The sequence below is a fragment of the Falco biarmicus genome, chromosome 4 (genome assembly GCF_023638135.1).
Source record: "Falco biarmicus isolate bFalBia1 chromosome 4, bFalBia1.pri, whole genome shotgun sequence".
Taxonomy (NCBI): Eukaryota; Metazoa; Chordata; class Aves; order Falconiformes; family Falconidae; genus Falco; species Falco biarmicus.
The window spans coordinates 11,676,857-11,700,073 of NC_079291.1; the positions used below are offsets into that span (position 1 = coordinate 11,676,857).

The following is a 23,217-nucleotide window of genomic DNA, read 5'->3' on the forward strand; positions in this document are numbered from 1 at the left end:
CATTGCCATGACAGAGTTCTCTAGAAGAACGCTGGGGGTTTGAGCGGTAACGAAGTATGTGTAGTTTTGTAGTTCAGAGGAGGTGAATGTTAATCACGTGCTCACCAAAGAAATGCTGCTTCTTGAAAGTATTAGGGCCTAGCCCATGTATTTTTAAAATGACAGCAGAGGCAAGCTGTTTGAGTGATTTAACACTAGCGGTAGAAATCGTAAAACAAGAGATTATTAACTATTATTTTCTCCTTCACAGTCAGCTCCTTCTCTCTTTCTTAAGAGCAATTTTGAATATTTGAGGGGCAATTACCGTAAAGCGGTCAAACTTTTAAACAGTGCAAACATTGCTGAACATCCAGGCTTCATGAAAACAGGTAAAATAGAAAAAAAACCTTTATCCTGCAAGTGCTTAAATGTATAGTATAATAGGACTACTTGTTGATCTTAATTTTAAGCATTTTAATGATTACTTGATGGAGGAGACCCTGAATGTCATGGTTTATATGCTGAATACGTCGTTCTTGTTGTGCTTCTTCACATAACACTGTTGAGTTTTTCATTTAATGTTGTTCTAGACAATGCAGCACTTGTCTGAAAGCGGATTTGTGAAAGTGTAAATGTAATGTTTGCAAGGCTCATATTTGGGTCTGTAAATCGAGACATGAAACAAAAGGCAACATACTAGATCTAGAAATGAGATTTCAGGCTGTACTCAGAGGAGACTACAGCAGTTGTAACGATGTTTGTAGGAGAAATGTGAATGTTTCATGAAGTGTTAAAGTGTGACTTGTATGCCATTTTAAGTTACTTTTATGTCTTGAAGGTATATGTGTGTAGACATGCACAGAAATGTAACAGCACAAAAGTGTGTATAACTTTTTAGATACATTAATATACTATAAATATATATGCTGTGTATATATACACTGTATATGGTGTTATTTAAATATATTTGAGATTTTAGTTGACTGTTTAAAACATTAGCTGAAAAGTACAGAGAGAACCTGTACACAAGAACCCTTTGTCTTGTGTCAGTAGGGAGTTAGGATTTCAAAAAATACTTGTACTGTAAAACTACAGAATTTCTTTACTACTTTGTTCAATGTTGGGGTTTTTTTTGATAGTATTCCTAATTTCTTGTGCTGTAAGATCTTTTACCTAGTAGATATTGCAGCATAGATTGGAATTAGAAGTCATAGAGTTGGCCCTCTGAGTAAATTTTTTAAACTTCTGTGTTTACAGGTAAGTTTCATAGAAAACATTCAGAATACTTGCCATAATACCTATTCTGGCATATTCTCACACTTCTTTTAGAATTTACTGTAACTTCTATATCTGACAGCTTATATGCCTAAAGTTCTCTTTATAACTTAAATTATTCTGGGAAGTTTTACTTTCATGTAACTTTTTTGCACAGTAGAATGTTCACTTGACAGACATCCTAGGTTACAATTAAAATAATGTCTGGCTAATTTGTTAATGGTCTGTTTCTTGGTGGTTTGGACTTTTAGGGTGGGGGGTTTTTTCTTTTTTTTTTTTTTTTTTATCAATAGTAACCCTGTAAAGCTTCAGTTACCAGCAGATAAGTCAAAAGTTTAATTTTCTGTCCTTTATTTTTTAGAAGGAACTTCTTACAGTGTTACCTGAACATGATATGTTTAGGAAGGAGGGTGTATTTCCTGCTTGTATGATTAGGTTGACATATTTGTTTATTTTATAAAACGTAGGCAGGTAAAATAATTTGAGAATTTCCTTTTTACAAGAGCCATCTGTTAGGAAACTTGGAGTGCCTGCATGCTCAGTTCTATGAAATCCTCCAGGTGAACTTACTTCAACTCGCAGTCTGTCGAAATTGGCTTTACCACTGGCTCTTCTATAATATGGTGCACAAAACCTGGAAATCTGTGGCTGTTTATATATAGGGCATTTCAGGTCAACTGTCCAAGAGAAATAGAATGGTATGCAGAAATGTAAGTTATTAAAATGCTTGTGAGGCAGGGACATAACTGCATAATCCATGAACATCTCACTGAAGAACATGTTTAATAATAGACTACCATAGTATGCTGACCCATGAGAGAGTGGTAGGAGTATTTAATGGGTTCAGTAACATTTTTCAGTTTATGAAAATGGTCATTTGCTCTTCTCTCAGGTGAATGCTTAAGGTGTATGTTCTGGAATAATCTTGGCTGCATCCACTTTGCAATGGGAAAGCACAATTTAGGAATTTTTTACTTTAAAAAAGCCTTGCAAGAAAACGATAATGCATGCGCACAGCTAGGAACGGGCAGCACAGATCCAGGTAAGACTTTTAAGAGATCAAAATAGTTGGTGGAAGAGGGGTGAGTGAATCAAGAAAATAGAGGATAGAAACTTTCAGTAATTATCAGCAAAATTCATGTTCCGTCTCTTTGCAGAGGAGCATAAGGAGGGTGAGAATTTTGATTGTAGCTTGATTTCAAAGTATAGTTGCAGTTGCCAGAAATAATGATGATGAAATATGTTCTCTTTTTTGTGGTTTTCTTTGACGTGCTATGGGGCTTGGGCAATTACTTCTCTCTTGTTTATATAGTCTTTGGCCATCAGTCAGGGAGATATGACAAAATAAAGTCTGTGACCTATTATGCATCATTAAAGGTATTATTTATAGTCCTGCTGACAGTGGGTGCAATCATCAGAACTTGAAGGATGTGGATGTTTTTGTTTTGGGGTTTTTTTAACTTCAAAGACATAGAAAATGTGGAGTGAAATACTGTTAAATTAACATTTGGAAGATGGTGTTTTTCTCAAACTTTCTTACTGAACAATTCCCAGACTTGTAGGAGAAATGTTCATTGTTTCATTTTATGTTTAGTTTTACTCATCTGTTTTTGTAGTAAGTATACAAACAACAGAAAATAAACATTATAGTAAGTTTTCTTGCTTTGATTAATAATACCTAAGGGTTTTTTCTCTTCCAAGTAAATGATTTCATGATGAAGTGATAATTTTTTTCATTTCTTGTTTTCTTTAAAATCTAGTTATGATCACACGTTTTATTGTTTTCCCTATCCCTCCCCTGGCCCTGTACCTCAGTGCAGTCTTAGGTACCAGCGTGAAAACAGAAAATGTTTTACGCTTGTTAACAGCAAGGTGGTTTTCTTCTAGAATTTATATGTGTAAAAAGATGTGTAATCTCACAAACTTGAGATTCGATATTATTATTTAACATTTAGCTTGAGTAACAAGGAGCTTAAGTGGTTAGCATTTAATGTACTTGAATCTTTATGAAGAATATAGAATAAAGGTAATAAGAATATTGAACAACCTGGTCTAGTAGAAGGTGTCCCTGCCCACGGGAGAGGGGCTGGAACTAGATGATATTTAAGGCCCCTTCCAACCCAACCCATTCTATGGTTCTAACACAGTTAATTTGTCTTTATCGTCAGCTTTCATGTGGAAGGAATTTATTTACATGGGGAGGCTAGTGAATTTCTGCCATGAAAGGGATTTGTGGTAGTTCTTGGGTGTGTCCCACAGCTTGCTTCCTCTTCCCAGTTATATTTTCTGCTCTCCTGAGCTGAACATCCAGTACAATGTAATCTTTTTTTTCTGCAGGTAAAAAATTTTCAGGGAGACCCATGTGTACGCTACTGACTAACAAAAGGTATGAGTTGCTCTACAATTGTGGAATTCAGCTCTTGCATATTGGGAGGCCCTTAGCTGCCTTTGAATGCCTGATTGAGGCAGTCCAGGTTTATCACTCAAACCCTCGTCTTTGGCTGAGAATAGCAGAATGCTGCATTGCTGCCAATAAAGGGGTAAGTAGATTTGCAAATTCCTTATTTTGATTGTAGTTACGAAATACATGTGATCACAGGAAGGAAGAAATATAGCCCTGAGTTAAACTATGCGTTTTTAAGGCCTAATGTTGAACACCTCTGTGTAAGTCCAAAATAATTGTTTTTCTGTATATGTGTGTTTGTGCGGTTAATCTGAAACTGCAACAGGTGGAAGAAAACCACCATAGAAACAATGTCTTGAGACCTAGTATTTAATTGGCTTTTCTAAGATCAGAAGAATTTGTGTAAACAATTCAAAAAATTGGCGTGAGATGAAGCAAAACCACGCAAGTGTCTGTTGGAGCTGCTCTTCTATGAAGTTACAAGTTTTTTGCTGGAGAGACTGGTTAAGCATGATTTTGTTTTGGCAATTCACCATCGCACACCCCTTTGGTGTTCCAGCTCATAATGGGTAATCCTGAGTTGATTTGAAGCATGTTAGTTTTCTCCAAGTCATCTGATGGTTTACCTTCCTTTGTCTTGAAATAATTGAGAAATAAACGTGAAGATATTATTTGGAAAGAAACTTGTATTACTCTTGGAGGCATCACTTTATAACAGGAAGCACTGTGTTCTTTCTGTGGTGAATGCTCTCTGCTTAAAAGGTAGATACTGACAAATAGTTTAACTTGCTATTTATGGATATCTTATGATGCCTCAGCTTTCCACACTCATTTCACATTGGTTGCAAAATCTTGGGGTGTGTGTATGTTTATGTATACATAAACCCCATATAAAATAATACATGGTATATATATTGAAAACAAAACCAAAAAAACCCCAACCCCACAGCTAATTCTGTCTCTTTTTGTGTGTGAATGGAAGAATTAAACTTGCTCAAGATCTTCTCTCTGTACCAAGTTCTGTACCTCCCAAGGATTTCTGTTCCTGGGTGGCAGAAATAACAAGGTGAGACTGGAGTCAGTGACCATTTCTGGTATCCGAGGAAGGAAAATTTTTGTAGCTGCTCTTGGAGATTTGATATTAACTTGGAGGCTTGATGCACAGAAAAAACTTTGATAACTTTTATTGCTGATACTTTGAGGTGGAAGGGTGGTTGTTCTTTTTGGAAAATTTTTGACTGAAACATCTTGGATTTTTACGTTTAGACTCTAGGAATTGCATTATGCTTCTGAAACAGTGAGGTTCTAGCTTAAATTGTAGCTGGAGAAGTAGAAGAAAATAGAGATCCTTTGTCTCTATTTCAAGGCTACATACTGTGGTGTAAAAGGTATGACTGAAAGTATGTTACTACAGTTTTAGTAGCCTATAAGGTTGTTATTTTGATGTTTTTAATGAATATGGTTATTGGATGAGACTGGTGAATAATCTTACTTAAAACCGAAATGTAGCACTGTGTCCTAGAACTTTATTGGAAGATGCGAAGACTCTTGTAGAGGACTACTAAAGGTATTTGGTTAAAGAGAAGCTTCCTTCCTTCCTGGGATGTTATTAATTATGCCTTTGTGTAAAAGTAATATAAAGTCCTTAAACTTCTTGTTTAAATTCTGTCTACTGTAAATCCATTATGCAAATTCAGACATGGCTTCATTTTGTAGGACTAAAGTGGATGAAGGTAACAAGATGTGCTCTGATTTCCACTGAAATCTTTGCATGTGATCTTCCTTGTCATCATACAGCCAGAACTCATCTAAAGTTTCATTATTTCCTCGCTCAGATGCCGCTAGAGGCCGAGAGGGGTGAGAGTGTAGTGTGGCTAGCCCGGAGGGGGCAGAGGCTGAGGAAGCAGAGATCAGCCTTCTCCATCCTGAAGCTATGGTGATCATAGCCAAAGTCTGTGGAAGCGTACTGACAGCAGATGGTATTGAATGTCCTCTGGGGCTTCTTGGTTTCAACCTGTTGATTCATGTCTGTTTAGGATAAGCCCGTTATTGTTAAACATGAATATGTTAAAATACAGAGGGGTGGGGACAGGATTGTTTTTTCTTTGAACAGAAAACTGCACTAAAATCGTATGTTTGTGAAATTAAGAGACGCTGTACTTGTTTCCTTGTGAAACTGTAATTCACCCCTCGTGTGTGTGGGCGTGACGATGCGATCTATGATTGCATGATCCTGTGCAGTAGTTTCCACAGTGTGCCCATTTCGCTCGGTGCATGGGATGGGTGGGATCAATTGAACAAATGGCTATATTCACTTTATCCCACTGCCCCCCAAATTCTCATTGTTTTCCCTCTCTGAGTGGCCTCTGCACTTTTATTTACTACACCCTAGCCAAATCCTTCACAATACAATATTCATAAATTTTACCTTGTGAATTTCAATGGTGCTCGTTATTTTGGTATCTCTACTTCAGAACTTTTAAGAAAGATATTAATGGCTTTATAGCTTTATAGGAGAGGTTTGCTAGTATCCCCATTTCGTAGGCACAGCATAGAGGTTTCAAGAGTCTTCGGTCCAAGATGGACTGACTTATATTGTGTATGATAGCTGTTGTCAGATAGTTCTGAGTACTTACTTTTATAAAGCAGAGAAAATGCAGGAAGAACAGCTTTCTTCATACTAAGTTTGCAGTTTTCTGTGTCTATACTACTTGTTTCAAGTCACACGTAGATAAAGAAGACACAGCTGATCATCTCTAGTGGAAAGCTGGGTATGAGAGACTGGGTTAGAATAGGTTTTCTGGCAAAAACCAAAGCTAATTCTGTTTACGAGGATGGTGTTTTGCAGTCTAGAAAAGGGAAATACAGACCCTTATTGGGCAATTCCTTGTTTACTGCAGACAAGCCAAAGCAGGAGGTTATGCCAGGCTCCTGAAGCCTGGCTTTCTTCCTGCTACGGTTGTTATGTTGTGTGGTGTACCAGACAGCTTGATTTCTTGTCACAAAAACAGTCTGCTGTTTCCTAAATTTGTAATCTTACAAGAAGAAAATTAGCTTTGGATGTTGTTAATGTTAAAGGTAAGGTGGAAGTGTCTATAAATTATGCAAGAGATTTGAAACATAACAAGTGAGGCCCTAAAATCAAGTGTGTTTAATTTGACATTGTAACTCTATTTGCAATAATATTCCTTGATATCTAAGTATGGGTTCACATTTATGCTCTGAACACCATATAGAAAAAGTAAAACAATTTTTAAAAAGCTATTTTCACCCATTTTAGTATTTTAATTTATAGAATATAGAAGGAAGATGATTCCCTTTCTACAGTTCTTTTCACACCTTTGCAGAAACATGTTTCGTATCCAAACTCACAGTATGTATTTTTTTATTTGACAGTAAATGCTATTATAATGTCAATATCCTTCTTCATGATAGATTCTGATACATTTTCTGAAAATTGATAGCTATTCAAAATACAGATTTAGGATAATTTTTCCTTACAAGTGCGACTCTTCATCACTAACTTCACTTACCAACAAAATTGTTAAGATGACTCATGGTAAAATAGCTAAATAAACCCCATTAAATGTTGTAGAGGTAATTCTTGGGGCTGACAATTAGGGTGCTTTGAGTTTGTTTGACCTCCTTAATGCCTGTATACTCAACAGTCTGTTAAACAAGTTAATGTAATGTAGCTTTGCATGTGTTGTGGTTCTGCTTCATGCTCCCCATGGAACAGTTTGAGAGCAGCTATTTCAGAGAGCGCTTTGAATGCTGTGTAAGCAGGGAGAGAAGATGGCAAGCGTTAAGAGTGCCAACTCTGAATATTATTTGGCAGATCATATGATTTCTTTTTAGGTATCCTAGCAGTTCTTCTAATACGACTTGGTTCATTGTTCTTTTGCTCTCAAAACAGAGGAGAAACTAGGTCAGTAGGCTATCAGACAAGCTGTCAGAACTAATCTGTGGTTACACTGCAGTAAAATCCCTCTGCAACAAAAGACAATAGAAGGTGCCTGATCCTTCATGGTACTTAAGATTTAAAATTGTACCCATATAAACTATTAATTCTGACATTTTAGCAGGGTTCAAAGTCGTCTTCCAGCTTTCACTTATTTTGTCAAGCTCTCATTTAACAGCCTTGATATTTCAGTTTTGGCTGCTTTTTTTTTTTCTTTCTCCTTTTAGACATCAGAACAAGAGACTAAAGGTCTTCCCAGCAAAAAGGGAATTGTGCAATCTATAGTAGGTCAAGGCTATCACCGTAAGATAGTCCTAGCGTCCCAGTCAATACAGAATGTTGTTTATAAGTAAGTATGTTTTCCATGGGCTATTCATTTATTTTTTTTTATCGTAGCTTTGTTAAGGATAGTATCTTTTCATCAGGAGTCTTTAAAACTGTAGTGGGATTGCTGTTTATTTTGGCATTACTAATGCAGTGAAAAGAGAGACATGCTAAAGTGCTTGAGGAGTCCTACTTAATCATTTGGATGTCTCATCTATGGTGTCCGGCAGAGGGCTTAACTGTGTATTCATTGTAACTAAGAAGGGCATTAAAGCTCAAAACTGATTTATCTGAAATTTATATTTCCAGTTAGCTACATCTGTCCTTATTTTTCTCACTTAAAAGTATGTATTTTCAGTAATCCGCTTCAGAAAAGTGCAGGAAGAACCTAGTTGGTCTGCCATAAAACTTCAAGAAGTGAAGTCAAGAAGAACAAGAGAACTTCTTGTAATTATGTGGTTGAATCTGTCCACTCTATTTGGGCATTGTGGTGTGCTTTCCATAGATAAGAACAGCAAGCTTGATACATATATTTTCTTAAATTAAATGTGTTGTATTAAACACAATTCAACTTTTTTAGGATAATTTTTTCTCTGCATTCAGATCTTTCTAGAGCTCTGCTTTTATTTTTTTAATTTAGTGGGATTGCTACTCACTAGTTAACTTCTGTGTCTCTTTAAGTGATGGGCAGTCCTCAGCAATACCTGTAGCCAGTATGGAATTTGCAGCAATTTGTCTAAGAAATGCCTTGCTGCTACTGCCAGAAGATCAGCAGGAGCCAAAGCAGGAAAATGGATCTAAAACTAGTAATCAGCTGGGGGGAAATACAGAAAACAGCGAAAGCAGTGAAGCATGCAGGTAAACGGAATTGCATATAAACCTTTTGTCCACAGTAAGTCTGGGCTGACAGTCTGTGTCTGCTACCTGTCCTGTTTGGCCAGCAGAAAAAAATAACACATTTGTAAATTCTTTTAGCAGTGGTGGGATATCTAAGGAAATTGTTTGACAGCTCATTACACTAATTGCTAGTATGCTAATTTAAGAATAAAATACTGAGTTGATTCCTACCATTCCTAACAACTTTAAGCTAGACACTGAAATTCTTCTTTTCACTGGCCATCTTTCTTTTGGTGCTGCAAATGTTATCTTTTCCCACACCCTCCCACCATGCATATTGGTATTTCTCTAATTGTAAGTGAAGTTTCACGTTACAGTGATTTTGTGTGTGTGCGCACGTGTGCCATATACTTGATCCAATATATAAACGCCCAGCAACTCAGTTGTAAACTTTTCCCCGTAATCAGATTTGACATTCATCAGCCTTAGTATGCTTTGTTGTGTTAGTTTCCCATTTCAAGTCTAAAACAAGATTTAGAAGAGAAGTAGGAAAGCAGCATGGGGCTATTGCTTAATAAATCACACTTTAAAAAAAAAAAAGTTTAAGAAAAATCATCTTTTTTCTCCTTAAAGCTTCAGAAAAAGTAACTTGTATACAATGTATGTTAAACGTTAAATAGCAGGAAGGTGTTTTAATTTTTTGTGTTGATCCTGATACGTTCTAAGCTTTGTTGGCCATAGCCTCTGCTTTCATTTAATGACCATTTTGAGAAGGGAAGAGTTACAATAACTGTTCTGGAAAAAGTGGCTATGTTAGAACTTGAACTACTTGAAGAGTAATGAAAAAATATGTTTTTGTCAGACCCAAGTATAGATAAATTTTAAGAAGGTAAGATTCATTTGTCACATGGCAGGATTTACTGCACGTGTGCTGTGTTGCATGGGCACAAGGTGCATCCTCACATATTCTGAGGTTGCCTGGAGATAGACTAGGGCTGGGGGTCTGTGGCTGTTACTGCTACAGCCATATTTGAAGGCTTTTCTCTGCAACCCTTTTTACCCAATGACAATCTTTCATGTCAAGTGACCAAATTATTTATAAAAGTCATGTGCGTGCATGTGTGTGTGTGCATGCGCTTTTTTTCTTTTTACCTTTCTGAAGTCAGAGGTTGTGAACTAACTTCCCCTGGTAAGCTGTAAGCAGCCCATTGAGACGAAACTCCTCTGGTTTAAATGTGACTTCAGTTTTAAGCTTATGAGACCCATGAAAGGGCAGTGATGAAAACAAAATGATAGGTCTTACTCAGACAAGACCTCCTTTTTTGTTTTGGTTGGGGGGGGGTGGGGGCGTGGTGGGCGTTTTTGTAGGAGTGAGGAAAGGAAAACATGCCCTGTATGGGAAGATCCTTTAATACCTTCTGTTTTCGAAACCAGATGCTTCTTCAGGTTAAAAAAAAAATTTTTTTTTAGAAGACCCCCTTGTGTCTCCCAGTGGTCATTGCCAATTTCAAAATATCTGGCAACAAGGCAGGCTGTTCTTGAATTTGTGTGTCACGTTCTGAAAGGTTCTCTAAGGATTTGTTCCTTCTGATAAGGGACCCTCTGTGAGAGAACAGTAAAACATATAAGGCATTTGAAGAAAATCACACTAATTGAACAGGATGGTTTTGAAGCAAATCCCACTAATTGAGCAGGCTGACTGTGAAGCAGATTCTTCTCTTGTTGACAAGAAAACACTGAATACTTTCAGTGGTTAAGGGTATTTTTTTAATCTAATTTTTGGCAAAGGCATGAAGTATATATGCTGCAACAGTATTGAATACAGGTTTCCTTGGAGTCTGTTGCTATCTGTTTTGAAGGTCTAAGTCAGAGTTACCTTCCCTGTTTCTAATAAACAGATTCAAAAATACATCAATTCAAAAGTCCTTGTTAAGCAGGCAGACTCAGTTTCAATTCTGGGTTTTTTAATCTATTTCTAAACCTTAGTGTGTCTCTCTGCCAAGGTGCAGCTGTCAGCCGTCTCTTCAGTTCTCGTTCCAGAAGAAGATTCTTTCAGCTGACTGGAGAGCAAAGTTGCATACTTTTTAAATAGAGTGAATACTTGCTCCCCGAAAAAAAGCCAAATGTAATCTTAAAGTGGAATTTTAGAGAAAAAAAAAAAAAAAAAGAAATAAATAAAAGTAAGAAGGAGCTAGAAGTCTAAAGGAAGCTGTAGCACTTTGGGTTATTTTTCTAGAATATTTTTGTAATATTTATGTTTCTAAATTGTCTAGGGAGAGAACTAGTTTACTGATTTTCTTACAGGCTAAAAGAAGAGAAGCTACAAATGCAGTGAGGTTTGTGTATCTCCAATTGAAAGTTCTTGTCCTACACCAAACTTCAAAAATAACTCAAGGCTGTGGAGAGTGGTGTGGGTTGTTTGGTCTATCAGTCACAAATGTCCTCATTCTTCCTTCTCAAATAGACAGTTAGGATAAGAGCATGTGCCTCAGTTTCTGCATAGCACCATTTCCCTGGTATTTAGGCTATAGAATTTTTGCTGTCCTTTTAAATGGAGTGAGTAAATGTCAATGATTATTACACTAATAACTTTTAAATTATTTATAGTAGCTCCTTATAATTAATACACTTTTTTTTATTCTAGCAATAAAAGTCATGAAGGGGATAAATTCATTGCAGCTCCACCTTCTTCACCTTTGAAGAAACAGGAATTAGAAAATTTAAGGCAAGTAAATAATACAAAATATTCACCACTAAATGAGCCCCCTCTTAAACTGTGCTATGATGCTGGTGTCATTCCTAGTTCTTTTTTTTTAGGCGCTTGCAACATTGAATTGTAGCTGTTAATCTAAGGATGCCTTTTTTCAAATATGTGTGCTTCCTTTCTTCTGGGCTTTGATTCAGAACAAATAGAAACAATCCAGAATTTCAGTTCAGAAGGTAGATCAGTCTGTTTGATCCCATTATTAATATCTTGGGCAAAACTAAAAAAATCAAGCCCCATAAATGACAAAGCAAAAAACCTGATTGTTGTGATTGGGGAAGGGGTGGAAACTACTGTGTGGTACCTTTGCCCTTTAAGGCCTTGATTCAGCTCCCACAACATTATATGCTTGTTGGATGGGGAAAAAATATGAAAGCTGTAAAAGCAGCTATGCTGCTTTCAAATGAGAACGGTCCTCCTTTCAGCAGGAATAAATCTGTAGTTCGCTTAAAATAGAAAGAAAAATTGCCTTTGTCCAGGCATTTGACTTCCTCCCCATGGAAGAACACAGGTGAAATGTGACTGTAGATTTTTTTCCTGTTCTCAAAGATCCTTAAACTACTTGTTCAGCAGTCTGAGTGCTTTCCAAACAGAATAACTCACATGTGTCTAAGTAAGTATCACGTTATCTGGAATCTCTTTACTTTTCCCCAACAAGGTTATCATTTGCTGGCAATGTTAATTATTTCAGGTGGCTGCCAGCCTGTTGAAAATCTCCCTTACTGTAAAGCTTGCACCTGCTCAGAAAAAAGAGATCTGTTTTAAGTTTCCATTATGGACAAAGCATACAGTAATTTCCCACTTAAACTCTTGGGTAAATACTCTGTTCCAGCCTAACCCCAGGTAACCTGTGTTTTATAATGACCAGTTTAACCTTTACTTTGCTCCACTATGTGTAGCAAATGTACTTGTATTCATTTAAAAGCTGTTTAGCAGGAATCTGTTAGGAGATGTTACTGAGACCTTGATTATTTATTCTCAAGTGGTACAAGAGTATGCTACTCAAAAATAGAAAGCACTGAATTAAAAGCAGTGATCTGGCTTGGTTGGGTTTTTGGGTTTTGCTGGTGGGTTTATTTTTTTCCCCCTAACTGTTGAAAATGTGGTTGCCACATGTCAAAAGTATGTGGTGTCACTTTGTGATTTTTTTTTAAATTTTTTTAAAAAAAAAATGTAGTCTTTCACAATCAGTTGTTGTTATCTGCTGATGAAGCCTGACAACATGTCAGGAAAAACTTAGCAGTTTAGCAAGAATTACACTGCTTCTGGTAAAGAACACAATATAAGGAAAGGAAAAGCATTGGTTTATTTTTTTGCAGTACTTGATTTGGTGGTTAAATCCAGAGGACGAAACACCCCTAGGGAGTGGTCCTGCTAAAACTTCTTCAAAGTTTCTGCACATAGCTGTGAAAAGCAAAGTACATCGCACTCAAGTGTTAGTATATTTCAGTAGTCTTGCTCACTAAGGAGCTAAGTGAGGAAACTAAAATTCTTGCCTATTCAGGGAAAATTTAGAAAAAAGTTGTGAATATTGGCAAGGACTATTCTGAGGAATAGGCCTCAGTTCAATTCAGTATTGTATTCAGTAACTTTCCCTGTTAAGTCACTGGATTACTTCTAGACCTGAAATGGGCAATTTAAATGCTTTTTTTGCATGCTTTTGTACAGTTGCACATCCTAATACAAGTTTAAAATAACTGATCAACTGTGCCCCTAAATAGTTCTTAAAATAAGCCTTTTCTAGACGGTATTTTTAATCATACGTATAGTTTGGTACTTGTGCACAAATTAGTTGAGCAGACTGTTCTCACAATAAGCAGTAATTCAATTGCAAGGTTTTAAAAACGACAAGCAGAAGTCTGAGGACACCAAATATTGCTAAGAATTTATGCATAGGTAGTGGAAACTCCAGTTTTTTCTTCTGAGTTTCTTCTAAACAATTCTGCTCCTCACTTCTCGTCCTCTGAGAAGCCGCATCCCTTACCGTGCGCTTCAGCCTGTGGTATGTTTCAGTGTGCCGGAACGACCCAACACTGTTAGGATACATCAAAAGTAAAGGAGTTCTGGTAGACCACAGTACTACGTTGGGAAAATTGTGTGGATTTTATTGTAAAAGTTGAGATGGATAGCCACAGATCTTGTTGTAGCTTTTCTCTCCCTATATTGAACAATTTTGTGTGGGAATGTAAATTTTTCCCTTCAAAGCAGCTAGAAATAAAGGAATAGATGGATGACCTGCTTTGTCCTGAACAGATTTAAACTGCAAGGCTTTGCTATAAGGCATGTGAACCAATTTTACTTTTTTTTTCCTTTCATTTGACTTTTCTGTTGGCCATCTCTAGTCCCTTATTAGGCTGGCTTTATTCTATTTACTTACATATTTTTGAAGTGTGCATATCCTAGTATTGTATATGGTATTCCAAGAGCATTGCTGATAATTTCACAGTACTGTAAGGACCACCATTGCCCACCAATATACCTTGCCTCTTCTCCACACCTACCCAGTTTTGCCTCGTTTATCCACTTAAAGGTTTCGGCGGTCTGTTTGGCCCTGTGCTGATAATGGAAGCTTGCAGTGATTATCCCCCAAGCAGTTTCTTCTTCCTCACTCTCAGCCACTGCATAGTTAGTCCCCATCTCCCCTTTGCTGGTGCTGAATTTCCCCACAGGGTAAGCACCATTTGCGTTCTGTATTTTTTAATGTTTTGGATTGTTTTGCATGCGTTGAAAGTTAAAAAGTAGATGGTTTATCTCCACTGTTGTGCTTAGTTAGCTATTTGAAATTATTTGAGATTGGTGATGTTCTCTAAATGATTTAGAAGTGCCATTTTTGGTGCCTTCATCTTAAGTGTTGAAGAACTGGATTTGCCCTGGCTCACCCTTTGCCTGAGAAATAAGCCAAGTCAGATGTGCAGTTTGGGTTCTGTAAACTTGCAGTCTGTGTGGGCTGACAAATCTTGTTGCCTGAACCTATGCAAGAGGCTGTTTGACATAATCTGGCAGTTTAAAAAAACATTTTTCTTTTTCCTAGTGCAAAGGCAGTTTTATTTAGGGCATGCGGAGGCTCAGTGATGCTGGAAGTCTGCCGTGCTCAAAGGCGACCTGTGGAGTTTTGTCAGAATCCTGACCGGGGTGAAAAACTAGTTTGTCTTTTCCCTTGTGGTGCAATTCTTCTGCTCCGGTTAGCTGTCAGGTCTCCTGAGCGTTTGGTTTAGCCAGCTCAACAATGGATCCAAATGTGCGAGAACAGTACTGCAGGGAAGAAAACCTGAATATTTTCCTCTTTAGGTGGCTGTGGCTGAGGAATCTTCCCAGCTCTTACATGGCTTAAACAGTGACGAGTCCTGAGAGCAGAGCAGGTTTCCGTTTTTGCTGGACTTACCTATTGTGTGATCAGAGTGCATCTTGTGTTTGAACATTCAGAAATAAAAATAGGCTTTATAGAAGTTGTGGGAAATAGAAGCCTCCTATTATTGTAAGGGGCAGTAGCAGCCAGCTCTGCAGGCCTTGACTTTTGTCTAAGGGTGTTTAGCTGGTGATGCTGAGCATCTCTGCTTACTTTGAGGCAGAGATGAGAAGAGACTGGTTAGAAGCAGGCTGTTATTACGGGGGGGGGGCTGTTTTTTGTTGTTTTTTTTTTTTTTTTACCCCTGTTCCCTCCCCCTCCCCAGCCGTAACCTTTCAGAAATATTTTAGGTTTGGGACTTGAGCTGGGGAAGCTTTCCTCTCCCTCTCTCAAGCTTTTGTATGTGTTCAGATTTGATGTGACATCTGGGCACGGTGGAGAGGAAGTGGGGGGTAGGGAGAAACACTGGAGGAGTTTCTTATCCTTCTTGCGCATAATTAAGGAGCATGCCTCCTGGGAAAGGGGAATAAAGGCACCCCAGGTCCTGCCATGAATTACATGACTTACTGCTGGACTGAAAGTGGGCTTGACAGTTGCCAGAAGGTTGGCATGGTAATAGCCCACCTACTGTCGGGAGAGTCGGAGGCTTTCCTCCCGTCGCTCCCAACCAAGAGGATCTGCTCTTCCTCCCTGGAGAAGGACAGACTCCGTGCTTACAGCAAGGCATGGTGGGCAGAGGCCTGTGCCCCGAGGACAAGGCAGCCTGCACTGACTAATGTCTTGTGAAGTGGAAAATATCCCCTCCCCGAGTGCCGTGTTTGGGGAGGGGTGGGGAGTTATTACAAAGTATAAAGCCGGGCCTAATGATGCCATCCTGACGTGGGGTTATTGTTTGAAGATGGAAAATCCGAGTAGTTCAGATTTCATTACAGGAACTGTCAGAGATTTTGTGGGTTTGGAAAGATAAGAAAGCCTGTGACAGCAACAAAATGCCACAGATCAGTCGGAGTCTCTGGCAGCGGGTTACAGCTCTCTGTTGAACACAAAACTGGAAGCACCAAATTCTCCAGTGTTTATTGTCTCCCTGTGTGCAAACGTTGTACAGTACAAGAGTGAAACATGTTACAACTTAACTGATTGCTACTGTGTGTCTGTAGATTTCTGTAAGGTACAATCCACAAATCTGCTGCCCTTTGCTGCAGCAGAAGCGGGGGAAGGCAGGGAAGTACAGATGAGAGTCCAAGGCAAAATGCATAACAAGAGGGGGAGAAAGGGAAACTGTCCATGAGAAAAATGAAACGTGGCGACATCCATCTTTTTTTCATCTGTTATTTGTGGTCAAAATTGCAAAATCTTGCTGAGCATGCCATGGTCATCCTTGGTTTACACTTGTAGAGCACAATGTGTATATTTCCTAATTCAGTGAATAGGATTGAGGCCATAGATTATGAAACACTAGCTCCTTTACTTCGTGCCTTGATGCAAAGATATTATTGAAAGTTTATGATTTGTTTCTTCAGCACTTGAAAGAAATTTAACAGCTGCATTTGGAATCACGGAATTCTCTGTTTAACATTGGCTTTCCCCCTTCCCTTTTGTTTTTCTTTTTTTTTTTTTTTTTTTTTCTCCCCTTCCTCCAGGTGCTCAATACTTGCGTGTAGTGCTTACGTGGCTCTGGCTTTGGGTGATAACCTTATGGCGTTGAATCATGCAGATAAACTTCTTCAGCAACCAAAGCTGTCAGGGTCTCTTAAGTAAGTCTGATACGGTCATTTCTTCTTTCTCAGCCCTGCTTTTTGCTGGAGAGTTCTGAGTTGAAGCTTCCAATGTCTGTAGCTGCTTGCCAATTCTGTATCTGATGCAAAGAATTGCTTGGCCCGCTCCTGTTCTTGTCGAAGCCCTACCTAAATGTTCATTGACACGCAGGAACGTGAGTCCCCTCCTTTGTGTATGACTTCCATGTAATGTGGAACCTATTGCTGCTTTTTGTTGCTATTTGTTAACCTCCAGCTACGGGTCGCCATGCAGTGGCATGGCTGTCAGGTCTCTGTCCTGATTCACTGTGGGGCTGCACGTGCTTGTGTTGGCACAGCACAGAGGGCAGGAACGAGCAGCTGGGGGTAGCCGGTGGCCCAAACCAACGTGCTGCTGAAAGTTCACTTAGGAAACTACAGCCCTGGAGGGGAAGGTTTGCTCAGTCAGTAGGGTTCCAGGTCTTGGGTGTGCAGGACTGTCACTTCACCTGCTACTGTAGCTTATATAGGTTCCATTCTTCAGTTTCTCTTTTCCAGGTCTCATTTGACACTGTATTTTTTGGAAGGATATTTAAAGCTCATTCCATTTTTACCCACCAATTCTCATACAGCTGTGCAAATTCAAAAAACCCAGCTTAGCTTCATCCTTCTGACCTTGTTTGTGCATTTAATTCCTATGTCATATACAGGATAAAATACAGCAGACTTTTAAAGCAGTAATATTTTTCAAAACTGGTAATGTCCTTGTGGGAAGTAAGCTAACTTGTGCTTATTTTATATGCTGGCAGTATACTCCATAATAGCCCATAGCTCCCACGCTGCAGACTACTGCAGAAGCTCATCTTTTTACGCAGTCATTGTATAAGCAAGATTTTAGAGGAGTTTACAAGGTAACACATAATTTTATGAGGGCAGTGTTACCATTATGTAATGCAAGAAATGCTAGATGACAGGTTTTTACAAAGATAAGGAGCCATGGTCCTCAGTCCCAGGAAACTAGGCTTTTGCGCAGATCAGCAATATTGAACTGCTCCTGTTAAGTGAAATAAATTGCATGTAGAAAGTTAAGTTTGCTGTATTGGATCTGAATGGCAGAAATTATTTTGGATAACCGACTGATCCTTTACCTGATGTTTTGTAATCTGTTGCAAACTGTACAGTCAGTTTGAAGTGTACTGTATACAGCTGCACAGAACAAGCATGAACTCTTTTTGCTCAACTTTTGTTTCAGAATAAATATTTGTGACCTAACTACACACTCTGGATCAACAGGATTCCTTCTGTTCCAGAGTTGAAAAGGAAAGCTGCTGATTAGCTGAGCTGAACTACCAGTGCCAAACATCAGACTTGCTTAATTCTTTTGCAAAATCTGCAGTTGGGAACGTGTTTGTGCCCCATGGACAGGCCTCTAGAGTTGCTGTCCTTAGAAATGCAGCTACCTTACAGAATTAGCTTTTGAGCATAAAGTCACTTAACACCTCAAATTGTAGATGTATCTGTATCCTGCGGTGTTTTTGTAAGGATTCCTTTTTGAAGTCTCCAAGATAAAAGCCATACCAAGGTACTGTCTTTCTGGAACAGCAATTCCTGTGTATGAATGAATTGTCATTACTCGGATGCATATTTTTTGACAACATTAGTGCCTAAAAGCAGCAAATGGCAGAACCGGGTATTAGGACAGTACTTCATAAGCAAGCTAACTTCCATGCAAGTATTTCAAGTAATAGTTTCCAAGTGTTTGCATTAAAAACTACATTTGGTTTGTCATGTATAAGAAATTGTGGGGGTTGTTAGGCTGACATTTGTACCTAACTCTTTGCTGTTGTAGGTTTCTTGGGCATTTGTATGCAGCGGAGGCTCTCATCTCTCTAGACAGAATATCTGATGCCATCACTCACTTGAACCCCGAGAACGTCACTGATGTTTCCCTCGGGATCTCTTCAAATGAGCAGGATCAAGGTTAATGAATCTACACTTCATTACAACTGGTTGTGCTTTCAGCTGCCTTCCTGCTGTAACTTTCTATATACAAATATAATGATGATGAAGACATCTTGTTTTAACACCATCGGTTGTTCGGGGCTTTTTTGTTTGTGTTTCTGTTGCCGTGTTTTTGTTTTCCTTGCCTTCGTTCCTACTTTGTGTTTGGTTTGTCTTTTGTGTGTTTGTGTTCCTTTGAAGTGGCTAATTCTGTAACATAAATGGAATTGAATATTCTAGCCTTCTGGTTTGTTTGAAGATAAAATTGCATTTAGTGAGAGATAAGAGTGGGAAGAATTTAGTTAATCTGTATCTTAATCTTCTTGCAGTGCTTCCAATTGGGAGTGTTATTCTGTAACAGAAAAATACTTCAGAGCCCATCTGTATAGTCAAGTCTACAGCAGCTCTGATGTCAGTTATGTCTGCAATTTAAACTTCACTGCATTCATCCACAAATGTAAAAGCAAAACATTAGAGATAGGAAGTCTTAAGTGATGTTAACTCTTGAGCAAACTGATATGGTTTTCCTCTTTAATGTCAGACTGTGAAGAAAGAAGTGAGTTTGTATCTTTGTATTATTTTTGTAACAAGCTTTTAAAAAGCTCACAGAACATGATGGGTTTTGTGTTTATTTTTTTTCTTTGCAGGGTCTGACAAAGGAGAGAATGAGGCAATGGAATCTTGTAAGTACCAGCCGTTGTACTCAGCAGAGTACAGGAACTTACTCGGCCAGTTCGGAATAAAAGTGTAAGAAGAAAAAGAGACTTTTTTTATTATTATTATTTTATTTCAGCTGGCAAGCAGACCCCACAGTGTTACCCCAGTTCAGTCACATCTGCACGGACAATGATGTTATTTAACCTTGGAAGTGCTTACTGTTTGAGGAGTGAATATGACAAAGCTCGAAAATGTCTTCATCAGGTATGAAAAACAAAACTCAGACAGCTTTAGGGACAAACGTACTTCTTTCAGAGTGTCATTTGTACCACAGCAAATCCTGGTGATTTCATAGGCAGGTTTATTTGCAGACTTTGCTCAGAAGGCAGCTCTCTTCCCTTTATGAACCAATCTCTATTAGTAACGTAAAATGAAGAATTCCATATTTCTTGTGTAAATAGTTCAGTACCACTATGGGAAGCATTATTGGTTTTTTTCCTTAGATCATACCAAAACAATGGAATATGATTAGGAAGCCTTTTCAGTTTTTCTAAGTTGTTTTGGTGGGGGGTTTATTGCTTTGTTTGTGTTTGTATTTTTAAATGGTCCACTAGTAATGGTTCTATTTCAGAGGAAAAAGTTCTTGAGGACCTTGAGTTTACTTCCCTCTTATCAGTTAATAACTCACCATCTAAGCTATTAACTTTAGGTTCATGAGAACAAACCGCACTTCTGCTGGTGGTAGGGTCCTTACCTGCTTCTTGTCCCAAGAATTCTCAAGTACTGCTTTTGAAACTCTGTCTTCGCTTAGCCTGTGTCATTTGCTATTTCTTATGGCTGGGACCAAAGTCTTTCCATGATGATGTTAGTCTCTTTTTCGCAGCCATTCCTATCTGTCAGAAAAACTACTCGGATGCGTTTTTGTTGAGCTGCAAACTGAAACAGCAGTCTTCCAAATTACTTCATAGTAGTTGTGTAGGTGAACAAGTTCAAATTCTGTGAGGTTCTTAACCGCTTCAGGCACTTGTTTTGCTTATTTTCCTCCCAAGGCCTCTTAGGAGTGGGTAGGTGCCTGTGCATGGGCTCCGCAGCACATGTGTAAAGCCCAAAGGAGTGGAAGGCCATCTGTGGATGTAACGTATAGCAGGTCTCCTGCATCTACCCTAAATTAATTGACTTCATAGCTGAAAAATGTTTGTATATGGAAAGCTAATAAATGATACTTGTCAACTTTGTATTCTGAACTTTGGAACAGTGGAAGTTACCTTCTTCACCTGTCATCTCACTAGGAAACCACAGTAGACTGGCCCAAGAATTTCAGATTTATATTAACATAAACAGAGCAGATGGTCCTGCTAATTAGTGTGAAACAAGATGCAGATAATCATTTAGTCTCTCCTTGCATGCATAAACCTGATGGAATGTATTAGTTTGAAAAAAGTCTTCTTAATTCGTGAATTACTTGTTTTTGTTAGCTAAGATGGCGGTAACAATCTTGTCAAGCTGGATTGGAACTAATCTTTCTTTGAGCTGGATGTTTCTCTTAAGCACTTTTTTCCCCCACCCTCTTCTTTTTCAATAAGGCTGCTTCACTGATCCACCCCAAAGAGATCCCTCCAGAGGCTATTCTGCTGGCTGTGTATCTTGAATTACAGAATGGTAAGTTTTGAAATGTTCTGTCAACCTAGATTTGGGATAGAAGGGGGAGAGGGTGGTAGTCATCCTTCCTGGTCTTTAGAGTCGTGCCGGTATTTTGGATGGTACTTCATTTTACACTGCTATGGATCTGTGTATCCACACCTTCATTTCTGTAGTTTATTGCCATCCTGTCTGAGCTGCAATCTTCTATACTTTGTGCAGAAGTCGGCAGTCTTGGACAGGCTCAGTAAAACCCTTGCTGAGGTTTATATTCTGAAGAGGGTTTGAAAGGCTTTTCCTTACAAGACAACTGCAATCCCAGTTTCCCAGAGAAGCCATGTCAAGGCCTATGTAGCAAGTACTGCAACAAAACTTGTAATATTGATAACTCTGTCTTCCAAAATCCTTCCTTTTGAAGGTTCACTGTGTTTGCTTGGGAACAAAACTCTACATAATGGGAAACAGGAAGGATTACACTTGAATTCTGCAGCGTGAGCAGCCTGCAGCTGTCATGGTTGTGGACCTGTGCCCTTCAGGACTGACTTAATACCCCAGTGTTGTGAAACGGTCCGTGTGCTTGTTGCCCTTCAGTTGTCTTGCACTGCAGGCAGGCCAAGGACTTGAGCGTCGGTATTCAGAATTGAGACTTCTACAATGCTTTTCTTACAAAAACGTTTCTAGGTTGGAATTTTGGAAACCTTTCTTTCTGCAACACAGTAGCACAGAGCAGAAGAGAGGGGAAAGTTGGATTTACATCTCTCACACCCTTCAAAATACATAACCAAAAGGACTAGAGACATTTTTTTGTTCTATAAATGGCAACAAACCAATGCATCTCTTTTAAAACTAAAACTTCAGTGGAAGAGAAGTATTTGATAAGAGGGAGAGATGTTAAGTTTTCCATTTATATTGTTTATTTGATAGGCCATTAAATGATGGGCCGTCAGTTGAAAAATCAGATTTCTTCTTTTACAAATGTTATACGCACCCTTGACACTTGCATTACTGTCTGTAATGTCAGTGTGAGCGCATTTGGTGTGAAAGCTAGAGCCTCACTATGCAGACAGGAGAGAGAAGAGGTGCCCTTCAGAAATGTAGAAGGTGCTCTGGCATCTTCCAGCTCTGAGGTAAAAGCCTGATGTCTTCAGCTCAGAGTAGGTAGAATCAAGCAATACTATTTTCTGAAACTAACTTTTGTCTAATGCTTTTCATGTCCGTGTCAGCATTTCACTGAATCGGGGAACCGTTGGGTGTACATGGCCTGGGCCCAGGGTTGGCTTGGCAGTTCTGTGCTGAGAACAGTGATTTGTAAGTTAAAAAAGAAAGTACCTTCGTCTAATCGAAAGTTGTCTTGTAGGTAACACGCAGCTGGCACTGCAGATCATCAAGAGAAACCAGCTTCTCCCTTCTGTGAAAACACTCTCCGACATGCGGAAGAAGCCTGTTTTTCAGCCAGTCCACTCAATCCAGCCCATTCAGATGCCAGCTTTCACCACTGTTCAAAGGAAGTGAGGTTGTGCTTCAGCCTGCTGCTGCCCTGCCCGTGAGGGCTTGGGCTTTTGTATATTTTTTTTTTTAACCTAGGACACCTGCATACCCCATTTGCTGGAGTGTGTTCATTTATGTAAATTTTTAATAAAACAGATAAACAAAGGCATGCTTAGAGGTGTCTGTAAAGGTTATTTCTTAAAGGAAGAGAGGTTGGTATCCATTTTGAATACGAGCAGCAGTTTACTTACCAAAAAGAAGTGCAGTGGTGGGACTGAGCTTAGTAAGCAGCCTCTTGTGCTGCTTGCAGGCTGCAGTTGTTCCCTACCATAAACCAGAGGGGCTCTGCCCGCTTCTTCAGCTTGAGCAGTGGTAGGCGCCAAAAGGCAGTTTGCCAAAAAGGAAAAGGTGGTCAGCAAAGACAAAACCCAGTACAGCTGCTGGGTGGGAGGACAATGGCTGCAGCAGGTACTGGGTGCACTGGAGGGACCAGCACTGGTGCCCACTCTTGCTTTTCAGCTGGGAGTAGTTGTACAAGCATGTGTCCTTTCAGCGGGAAGCTGGGTATCATGAAGCAGTACAGCAGAAAGCTTGAGCCCTGCTGCTCTCCCTCTTGTCAGGTAACTGGCTTTGCCACTTCTCAAGGCTTTCAGAGTAGCAGTGAAGTAGCTGACTTCCCCAGTAACTTCTCTATTGCTGTAGGTGACACCCACCCTGTCCTTATGCAGGGGGACAAGCAGTTAAGAAGTACTAGGAATAAAAAAAAATAATTTAAAAAAAATCGGGGAAAACTTATACAGTGATCACCTT

The 23,217-nt window shown here is 39.0% G+C and overlaps 1 protein-coding gene across 2 annotated transcripts in view; it reads left to right on the forward strand.

Moving 5' to 3' along the window:
- CNOT10 (CCR4-NOT transcription complex subunit 10) overlaps positions 1 to 22,576 on the forward strand; it is a 36,397-nt gene extending 13,821 nt beyond the window's left edge. For both annotated transcript variants that reach the window (XM_056335036.1, XM_056335035.1), the window contains exons 8-19: positions 251 to 368; positions 2,147 to 2,296; positions 3,592 to 3,794; positions 7,847 to 7,968; positions 8,625 to 8,801; positions 11,425 to 11,505; positions 16,531 to 16,644; positions 18,473 to 18,603; positions 19,272 to 19,307; positions 19,418 to 19,545; positions 20,865 to 20,940; positions 22,277 to 22,576. In XM_056335036.1, the coding sequence (XP_056191011.1) occupies positions 251 to 368; positions 2,147 to 2,296; positions 3,592 to 3,794; positions 7,847 to 7,968; positions 8,625 to 8,801; positions 11,425 to 11,505; positions 16,531 to 16,644; positions 18,473 to 18,603; positions 19,272 to 19,307; positions 19,418 to 19,545; positions 20,865 to 20,940; positions 22,277 to 22,431 (1,491 nt within the window). In that variant the 3' untranslated portion in view covers positions 22,432 to 22,576. The remainder of the gene's footprint in view (positions 1 to 250; positions 369 to 2,146; positions 2,297 to 3,591; positions 3,795 to 7,846; positions 7,969 to 8,624; positions 8,802 to 11,424; positions 11,506 to 16,530; positions 16,645 to 18,472; positions 18,604 to 19,271; positions 19,308 to 19,417; positions 19,546 to 20,864; positions 20,941 to 22,276) is intronic.
- Positions 22,577 to 23,217: the final 641 nt, after the last annotated feature.